Below are 10,025 nucleotides of genomic sequence, written 5' to 3'. Positions count from 1 at the left end.
AGTTTTACCTATGGCCTATTACAAACCGCATCACGATCCCTTTCTCTTCCTCGAGCTTCTTTCTATCCTCACCTAAAGAAGACCCATGTTCAGTCACAAACAATATACTTACGGCTGAAACAACCACTGCCAAGATGAACATACCGGGAGGCATCCAAGTTGCACGAACTGAATCCCTACGCTTCCTGCTGCTAAAAGCAGTATTGACCCCAACAACCATCAGATACTTTCTTTTGGTAACAGTTTCAGGGAGCTTGAAATCATCAGAAACGGGTGAACCATTCACGATGGATTCTTGTGCGGCTCTTGCAGCTGCCAATTCTGTTTCTAGATTTGAAATCGTTTTATCAAGCGTTCTGCATAACACCATACAAGCAAAAACCAAAAAGCTTAACGCGAAATCGAGATTAAAAATATAAAGAACATGTTCCATATCATATCCTTTTTTTTAACTTACTGAATGGCATCTGGACTCTTGTAAACTTCTCCAAGGATGTCTTTTGATTCACGCTTCAAACCCTTCTGATAAACAACTTAGGAATCAAGAATTGCTCTAAAAATCCATGAGTACCATCAATACACATTAGAGTAGAAAACTTACTTTTGATGAATCACAATCCTCTGACTCTAACCGCATCCGTTCATCTGACGCCACTGTGTCCCTTGATACAATATTGGCTTCAGGCTCTGGCCACATTCTATCAACAACATACACAGTTAGATTATAACACAATTATGGGATCACATCAGCTTGTGACTTTCAGACGAAAATGTAGCACAAAAATTTGATTTTTTGGCTCATTCATGAACTACATATTGCATCTCAAGTCTATATAAAGGATATCACTTTTGTAGTTTTGTCTATAAATGCATCGAAACAGGAAACCTTAAAACACATTTCCCCGAATATATATTTCCTTTTTAATAGATATACAAAACTTTTACAGCATGAATTCTAAAAAAAAAGTCGTTAGATTTACAAATCTGGGAGAAAATTTAACCCACCGACAGTCCCAAATGATCTTGTAAAAACAGAGGAAATAAAATACAGAGCAGCTGTTTTTGATTTACCTGTCGGAGAAGAGGATTCCCGCGCAGAAGAAACCAATACAGAGAAATAAAGTCCATTTCTTGGAGACGAAACTCTTTGAAGCAGAGAGCTCTAATCCTCCTCCTCTATGATGCTTCAACGACATTCTCGTGTGTATATTCCTTCTAATTACGAAATCTGTCGAACCCTAAACTCTCAAAGAGCTACTAAACATGAGACATCATCCATCTCAAGACACGACGACTCACCCCCGTCTACTACCACAAGTCAAGTCAACCCAAAAGACCAAAACTTCTCAGTAGTTTTCAGATCCAATAGATCGAGATACTTTTTCTTCCTCCTCCTCGGAAACGAGAATGTAAAAACAGAGAAAGTATAGATTTTGATTTGAGATTGATCCTATGTAAAGAGACGAATGTATTAGAAAACGACAAGAGAGAAAAAAAAACGTGGCTTTGGTGCGTAGAATTCGAAGCTGCAAGAAGATGAATCGAATCTTTATTTACTTATTAAGTGCCCATTTTGTGTGTTTGGGGATAATAAAAAATAGTATATCTTTATTTTTTTTGCTTTATTAGTTAATTTTCACTTTAGACTTTAGAGTAGTAATAATATCAGGTAGATTGGATTAAGAGGGAAAGAAAAACTAATTAAAAAAATTGCAGCTACCGACAGGACCACCCGACGAATAAATTGACCAACGAACCTTGTCAAAAACTGTAAACCATAAATAAATCATTTAATTAGTTATGTTTTCACTTTTCAGGAAGAAAACTTTCAATATTTCACTAATATTGAATATTTTGTGAAAATCTCAAGATGAACAATATTAATGTGTAAAACCAACGAAAAACATAAACGATGATAATGAATAGGTTCGATACGAAAGTCCTTTTTAATACTACAGTTTTTGCAATCACATGTTCCCAAGCTGTCCAAGAATGGCGACAAAGGGAATCAACAATGACCACAGAACACCACGAGTGCACCACATGATCCTCAATCAACCATTTCCCCTTACAACTCACCTCACCCTACCTTTTTTTTTCTTTCATTATTATGATTTTTTGTTTAGTTTATTATTTTTGTAGAATGTGTATATATGAAGAGTAGATCCTCACACTTTCGTTGTCATCGACGGTTTGAATCGTGTAATTCAATGAATCTTTAGTTCACACAATCTTTTCTTTACTTGGAAGTCTTTTTGATAACCTAACTTTAGGTAAATCTTGTATCACCCGTTTTCAACAGTTATAGTATAGGTATGCCGTATGCCAAACAAACTAGAGTTTAAAACAAAAAACAAAAAACGAAATCACCTAATAATTCTTTTGCTAAAAACAACGTAAATATCTAGACATTCGTTTCATATATATATATATAGGTATTTTCTAAACATTTATACAATCTTGGTCGACCGATCTACTCAAGAAATCCAGTTTGCTTCAATATTGCGTTCCTAACTTTGCTCAACTCTCTTCCTTTCAATTTCCGTCCAACTCCCTCCATAACCGAAGACGACGATGATCGACTGCGTCCCATAAAATATTCCTCCGGTGACACATTATCATCATGGTCAACTTTCTTTTTTGTCTTCTTTGGGTGAACCATTGACCAATCAGGGACATTGAGAGGAGCCGAGTGTTGTCTCATGGGTGCCATTCCTCCTATCCTCTGCCTCTCCGGAATCATTCTTGGGTCGCTTGGAAGTAAATTAGTTTGGGTTGAGAAACAAGGTTTAGTGGTATGGTTACTAATCATAAACGATGATTGATATCCATGATCAAGAACATCCCATACATCATCTTCTTGAAAGTCTCCATCTCTCCAGGAACTCCATACCTCGTCTCTCATGTTGTTCTTCTCCATTATTTACTCACCTGCTTGTACAAAATCTAACAGACGACAAAGAGAAACCTTCAATTAGACAAAAAAACTCTTAGAGCCACAAACTCGTATATGAGACGTTCTACACACCTTTTTGTTTGATTTATTGAAGCTTGGGAGTTGGGAGAATATAATAATACAATGAGATTTATGGAGTATAATCTGTGCCAAGTGAAGCACAAATAGCTTTAAAAGTTTGAGAAGAGAAAGGAAGAAAGTGACACAAGAGGTGTGGGATTGAAGAGCAAATAAATAGATTGGTTCTTATTTTGTCTTTTTAGGTATGTTCCAAAGACGTGAGAATTTATATACACTATACGTCCGGACACTAATTATGATCATCAATATTTTGTTGTGTTATAGTCATAATGACGAAGATGAGTTAAACGGTCAAACAAAGTACACTACACTACTACTACACTTAAGCATATGTGGCCAATTTTACTTTTACTTTCTTTCGTCACGGAAAGTAATTTAATCATCATGAATTGAATTTGCTATACCAGTTTTTTACTATAAAATGGGTACCACATGCAATATGTTATTTATTAGTATCGATATCCCATTTTTTTTGTTCTTAAATCAGCCAAAAAAGTACTTCACAGATTCATCCCCTTGGAAGATCGAAAATTTTGAGCCGGTGGCTTGACAAAGGTCCGGCTGACTCGGTAAATAGCGTTCTTTTTCTTGACAATACAATGATATCAGAGTTTTCATATTGATACTCTGAGTCTCTGACCAATACCATGCATGCATGCATGTTCTAGAGTTGGTGATGCTCAGAGCTTATTTTGAATGAAGCCATACATTTATAGATCTACTCGACAGTTAATAGATCTCAAATTAATCTGGATTTCGCTATATCCAACAAAAAGAGCAAGAAAGTAACTTATTGATTGGTTTTGTTTTATAACTATTTCAAAAACTACAGTACTAAACAAAATTAATAGTTGTGTTACTCGTGTAAGTGGTATACTAGTCGTTTTCCCCCTATTAACTGATTCAGAAGATTGCCGTAAATTTGATTGAAGTAGATTTCATAAACAGTTAAAAAGATAATAGTAGAAGATTTAGATTAATAAATGCAGTAAATCTTGAAGACAATCATTTAACATGCACGGAGGTACATTATTTCTTTTCTTTCTTCTAAAAGTTATGAACTACATGAAATATTAACCATGGCGGCTAATAAATGTGCATATATAATAACTGCATTTGCAATTAAACTAAGCATGCAAGAGTTGAAAAGGTTAAAAACATAAGTTGTAGTATGATTTGCTTTCTAAGAACAAACAAACAAAACGTTATTTTAGCTTGAAAGGAAGATTCTTCAATGGATGACGAGCGTTTGGGGCCCTTTGAGTAGCCGTCATTCATCGAACTTTGTTAGTTTACTAATATTAAATAATAAAAAATATCACTCACTTCAACGTTTTAACTTATCTTAGCTGACCTAATCAATTTTGGGAAACCTATGATTTGTGAAAGCCAGGGTTTCAACTTTTTGCATATTCCGGGCCTTCACCAACAATATATTTTGTGGTCCAAAATCAAAGTATATCAACAAGCTCTCTCCATGTGGTTCGTTTACGGAACAGTACTGATAAGTGGGTGAGTAAGAAGTTAAGAATCATCCCCCATAGTACATATTCAAGTATCAACAAGCGAGCTGAACAAAATTCATACCACAAGCGAGTGTTTTTTTTAGGGCCATTATATAATTTTGAAGTAGTAATATTTCATTAAGATTATCTAATCTATGCGTTTATTTTTTTAATTGTAGCAAATAAAGGAGCTAATATTAGTATTTAACAAATCACAAGTGGTTATATCGCAAGGGAGGGAGTTGATGTTAGATAAACGCTACGTTTAACCATGGAATACAGCCTTTCAATCTAGATTTGTGTGTTCTATCCTATGTTAAAATGTCTACCACATTGCAATGTTCATATTACTAAACGAAAACCACATTTGAGTTTTTTTAAGGCTAATCAGTTATCATCTAATACATTCCTACCAAAAAAAAGGTTATCCTCTAGTACACTGTTTTAGTTCTCAATTGTTTGAATGGTTACTCTGTTACTAGCAATCCTTCACTCTGTCACAATAATCAGAGTAGCATTCTCATCATTACCAATGAATTTTCCCCGAATTTATAGACACAGAAAATGTAATAAACATAATGCAAAATTGGAATGTTGATGCTAGGGAAAGCATGACCAATGATTCGGTTGTGCTTTGCTACTGCCTAAACGAGATCCCTATCACGGTGAACATGATAATTATGATCAATACTGTTTTCCCTTATCAAAGGTTGATGAACTTCAAAACCAAACCGAGACAAGTGGGTTAAACAAACCAATCTCTTGTAATGATCCAAACATAATATACACAACAGAAACCAAGCATACACAACAGAGCAAAAACAATGAGAAGCATGAATAAATAACGTAGGAGCAATCTATGATCTAATGCCAAATTGGGAATCTGAATTCAACAACATACATAGTCAATTAACAAAGTGAAATCAATCTTATACTAGATTGTGAAGGAGACATAATTTATTTGAGATTTTTATTGTAAAAATAAAAAGTCTGATGAGAATATTGAACATGTTTCCCCAGAGTATATTATCAGTTACAAAGCAACAATCTATGATATTAAATAAAGCTTACATTCAATGAGCAACAATCTATGATATTAAATAAAGCTTACATTCAATGAGCAACTAATACATCGTTACTCAAGACGTTACTATTACCATTAGTAGATTCAAGCACAGAGTTTGGAGAAGGGTTCAAATCCAACATCGTCTCCAATCCCACAGATCTCGCAGGGCCGAGTTTCTTCCTACCGATGCGGTACGGACCATAGATCTTACTCAAGAGATGGGGCACCTGGTCCATAGTCAACGTCTGCGGCGCCAAGACAAGAGACCTCTCGGATGGCGAAGGGTCCGAGACTAGAGAGTGAGTCAGGGACAGGGGAAAATTGGATCTAGCGTTGATTCTAGAGTTACGGATCTGAGCCAGAGCCCCTGGTTTCAAGTAACGGTGGAAGCCATCGTTGTTTCTTCTCACCGGAGAGACGGAGGTTCCTTTCATTTGGATTTTGTGATGTGAGTGGATCTGACGAGAGAAGGTAGCAAAGGATTGGCTTTTTGTAAAGGAAGGAGCGGGTGCGATGGAGCGGCGGGAAAATTGGAATTGGGGTTTTTTTAAGAGGTGGGAAACTGAAAAGATTTCAGGTTTTTTAGGGTTTTGAAATGAGAGGAGGTGGCTTTTGTTTTTTTTAAATTAAACCGGTAGGTACTCCATCCCTGGTTTACATAAAATCAGAGTCTAAACCGAGACCCGGTGATTTAATCGGGTCGGATAATTTGATCCAGACGGAGCAGACTTGATCGGGGGAACCTGGGCGTGTGTCTGTCTTGTGTTCAATTTTGGTTTTGGGGATCATCATTGAAAGACGAAAGAAGCTATGTCGAGGCTATGGGCGAGATTTGCGGGATTATTCAGTAGCAAGAGTTTCATCGGAGTAGACAAGACTGGTAACAAGTATTTTTCCAGATTCGAAGAGATTGACGGATTCGGCGAGTATATCCTTCTTCTTCTTCTAACCTCCAAATCTCTCGTCTTTCTTTTGTCAATTTGATGAAATTTCTTTGGGTTTTCTACGGTGTGACCGTGTTGTAACGATTTTGATTGGTGTCCTAATTGTGAAGTAGTAAAGGATGTTTTCTGATATGCTTCTTTCTACTTTTTCAGCTAAGGAGAAAAGATGGGTTGTCTTTAGACGAGAACAGGACCCAACTTCTATTCCTGGTAACTAAAACTACTCTCCTTTTAAAAACTCCATCAAATGGCTTGTTATGTTGATTTGCTTTGGGGTTAAGATACATAAATGCTTACAGGAATCTAGTTACAGTTTTTTGTTTGATCAATGTTGTAGTTGAATGGATATGTTGGCTGAGTGGGCAACGCAAAAAGGCTCCTACTCCAGAGGTAAAATATCAACTCCTCTTTAATCAGGAATTGTTTGTTGTTAGCTTAGTGTTCATTCCATGGATAGAGTGGCTATGTACCTTTTGTTTTGGCCCTTTATGTTGGTTGTTTCTTACTGGTTCAGGAAATGGTTGAACTTGAAGCAAGGCGTGAACGTGTGAAGCTTAATGTTGCTCGTATGTGTTCCAGATTATTATTTTTACATCTTTCATAACTTATCTATCTTTTTAAACGTCTCAGTGTTCTTTTTTTCTGGATGCAAATAGCTATATGACTTTGAGGTCTTCATTCTTGGAACCTACAAGTTCTGAATGAACAAAGTCGAGAAATTAGTTTTGCTTCTGCTGCATTTAATATTTTGCTTCAAGTTTTAAGCAAATGTTTATTGTTTTTTTTTTTCCCCCTTCAATCCCTTGTCAAGTTCTCAAGAAAGAAGAGGAGGAGAGGAAAGCTAGAGAAGGCACTGGACGCAAAGTCATGGCCATCGGTAGTTAACATTTAGTGCTCACATAATTTGCTCAATTTGTTTTTCATATATGAAGTGGCTTTCCTCTGTTTGAAGGTAAAGTTGACGGTCCAGATTTGACAAGCTTTGTTCGCCAATTTCCACCGGATTCTAAAGGTATTACATTTGATTAGGTTTCATCTTTTCCATTTTTTTTTTCTGAAATTCCCTTGAATAATTTTACAAAGATTGTTATGGACAAGCATATATATTTTTGCGGTGTTTGAACCATCAAATGGTGTCCATTACATTTCGTTGCATTAGATCTGAAGCTGTCTTCATAAAGTGTCTTTGGAATGACGTCATTTGTGATAAATAATGCTTCTGAGGGATTTTGTTGATCCTTTTTCAGCTTTACCGTGTGTAACTATTGCACTGATAACTATAGTCTATAGATCATGGAATGATACATCACTTTTAAGTCTGTGATTCTGATGAAGTTCTGATAGTAAAAGATGTCCATTTTGACTGTGCTAGCTTAGAGGGGACATAAGAATTGTTTACTTTATGCCATTTGTTGATTTAAGGGCCTGAAATTATTGCAGTTGCTTGTTTTCCTATAACTATAACGAGCTTCCCACAATCTCGTGTAAGTAAGACTGACTGTCTACGTGTTTCTTTGTTTGTTCGTTAATTATTTAAGGTGATATACCAGAGGAAGCTAGTGAAGAAGCAGATAAATCAAGGTGGATCATCATGATTCAAAATATCTCGACACCAATCCTATCTTGTGTTAAATCTTCTTACAATCTATTTTTCTTGATGCAAAACACAGCATTTTTCACTAGACCACCATAACCAAGTTTTCTCACATTGCTTTTACAGGGTCAAGGAACATGAACCCGAGATAGTTACGGCAGAACCACCAGAACCAAAGTAAGTCTAGCTGGCTTCCCTTTTTTTAATCCTAAAGTTCATTGAAACATGAAATGTTCTTTCTGATTGTTACATACTGCTACTATATACTGAATCTATTGTCTATGAACATGAGCTCATGTATTGTGTTGGGTATGCGTAAATCCAATCAAGCTAATGGTGATTTTGATGATGATGCAGGACAACAGAACCATCAGGTTCTGGATCATCATTTAGGCCCGGGACATGGCAGCCACCATCCTAAGCTCACCCCTCAGCACGCAGATAACAAACCAGCAGAACATTTTTCGTGCCTAACTATTTGTTTGTTGTACTCTACACAAACCGATTGGTTTGAGTCTTACAGATGAACCACCATAGACGAGAGAGCTTTTGAGAACCCTAAATACAGTATGTGGCCTTTCACGCTGTCATTGAGGAGTTAGAAGAGTCAGAATGAGAAGCCATCTTCTTATGCTTTGTTATCTATAGGGTGTTTGTCTCTTTGCATAGTGCTCGAGACTTTTAGTTGCCTTGTCCTTCATAGCTGAAGAAAGAGATGATTTTTTTTGGTAGTATGAAGAAAGAGATGATTGATCTTGAGATGAAATAAACTATGATCAATCAGTCATGATGTTTATTTTTTTTCTATGGAATATTATTGTTTATTTTTGAGATAAACTATGATCAATGTCGTATATATTTTTCAATATATCGTTTAGATACCTACCTATCAAATAAGAGTCGGGGAAAAACAATATGGGCCGAAATCTAATACGCAGGCCAATTGGAAGAGATGATATGTACATATATGTACTAATATTGTTTACGCACGCATACCTGAAAGAAACATAGCTCAGCCTGAAACTCGTTCCCTCTTAAACCCTAATTAATATCTACACGTAAATTATGTGATTGTTGTCTCTTTTTATTTTCCAGCTTTGAGATTCGTGAGGTTGTTCCTGATTCTTACTTTTTTTTCTTTCAGCTACGAAATTATTTAATCCTACGTTTCAACGTTTGGATCTCTGAGTTTGTGATAATGGTTGCAGATGCAGAGATTCTTCTTGATCAACCCTTGCTTTCTGAGGATGAGTTACATTCTGAGGATGAGGTCTTAGTTACTTTATTTCATTTTCTCTCTCACTTTGTTTAACTCTATTATTAGATACCACTTTTGTTTTGTTTATCACATTGAGTCGTCTTTAGCCTTTAGGTATTGGGGAGTCCATGAGTTGTAATTTTTTCATGAATTTAAACCGAGTTTTGATATTCTTGGAGTGAGTTATCTTAGTTTAACTGGCGAACAAATCGGTTTTTTCATGTGATCTTGAGATATTATTGAATGAGGTCTGCTCTTTATATATTATTGAGTTTTGTGTTAGTCTATCGGTGAATGGTGATAAACAGCATATAACAAGTTCAGATAATCCGTGCATGGAAGTTTAGTAAATTAATTAAGAACAATTAGCCAATAAATATCTGGTTTGTAAGTAGTCCGTATAGGCTCAACAACACTCGATCTAACGAATAAAACATATGTTAAAATTTTGCAGGGGAAAAGGGAGCATATTTACGACACAGAATACTACATGAAAAAACGCAAGGGGCTGATCCAGGCTGGTCAAATGATGATCATAGCCAGGGCGGATCGAGAAAGAAATTTGAAGTGGGGCATAAGTTATTTAATAATTAATATATTAAATTTTTATTATATAATATT

The 10,025-nt window shown here is 35.9% G+C and overlaps 4 protein-coding genes across 4 annotated transcripts in view; 1 reads left to right on the top strand and 3 right to left on the bottom strand.

Annotated features, from left to right (window-relative positions):
• LOC104717541 (probable beta-1,3-galactosyltransferase 4) overlaps positions 1 to 1,569 on the bottom strand; it is a 5,215-nt gene extending 3,646 nt beyond the window's left edge. Inside the window, exons 1-5 of the mRNA XM_010435122.2 lie at positions 1,072 to 1,569; positions 602 to 698; positions 458 to 522; positions 145 to 356; positions 9 to 72 (exon numbers count right to left, since the gene is read on the bottom strand). Of these exons, the coding sequence (XP_010433424.1) occupies positions 9 to 72; positions 145 to 356; positions 458 to 522; positions 602 to 698; positions 1,072 to 1,196 (563 nt within the window). The 5' untranslated portion in view covers positions 1,197 to 1,569. The remainder of the gene's footprint in view (positions 1 to 8; positions 73 to 144; positions 357 to 457; positions 523 to 601; positions 699 to 1,071) is intronic.
• LOC104717540 lies at positions 2,293 to 3,360 on the bottom strand. The gene is made up of 2 exons (XM_010435121.2): positions 3,029 to 3,360; positions 2,293 to 2,946 (listed from the first exon to the last, which is right to left on the bottom strand). The coding sequence occupies exon 2, from the start codon at positions 2,918 to 2,920 to the stop codon at positions 2,474 to 2,476; it is 447 nt and encodes a 148-aa protein (XP_010433423.1). The 5' UTR covers positions 2,921 to 2,946; positions 3,029 to 3,360; the 3' UTR covers positions 2,293 to 2,473.
• LOC109126780 lies at positions 5,490 to 6,156 on the bottom strand. Its single transcript, XM_019230579.1, has one exon. It carries the CDS (start codon positions 6,040 to 6,042, stop codon positions 5,656 to 5,658), a length of 387 nt encoding a protein of 128 aa, XP_019086124.1. The 5' UTR covers positions 6,043 to 6,156; the 3' UTR covers positions 5,490 to 5,655.
• Positions 6,280 to 8,986, top strand: LOC104717539. Its single transcript, XM_010435120.2, has 9 exons — positions 6,280 to 6,530; positions 6,706 to 6,762; positions 6,890 to 6,942; positions 7,067 to 7,118; positions 7,364 to 7,429; positions 7,505 to 7,564; positions 8,091 to 8,133; positions 8,273 to 8,323; positions 8,504 to 8,986. Exons 1-9 carry the CDS (start codon positions 6,419 to 6,421, stop codon positions 8,565 to 8,567), a joined length of 558 nt encoding a protein of 185 aa, XP_010433422.1. The 5' UTR covers positions 6,280 to 6,418; the 3' UTR covers positions 8,568 to 8,986.

The sequence above is a fragment of the Camelina sativa genome, chromosome 10, assembly GCF_000633955.1.
Source record: "Camelina sativa cultivar DH55 chromosome 10, Cs, whole genome shotgun sequence".
NCBI lineage: Eukaryota > Viridiplantae > Streptophyta > Magnoliopsida > Brassicales > Brassicaceae > Camelina > Camelina sativa.
This window is presented reverse-complemented; position numbering and strand designations above follow the sequence as displayed.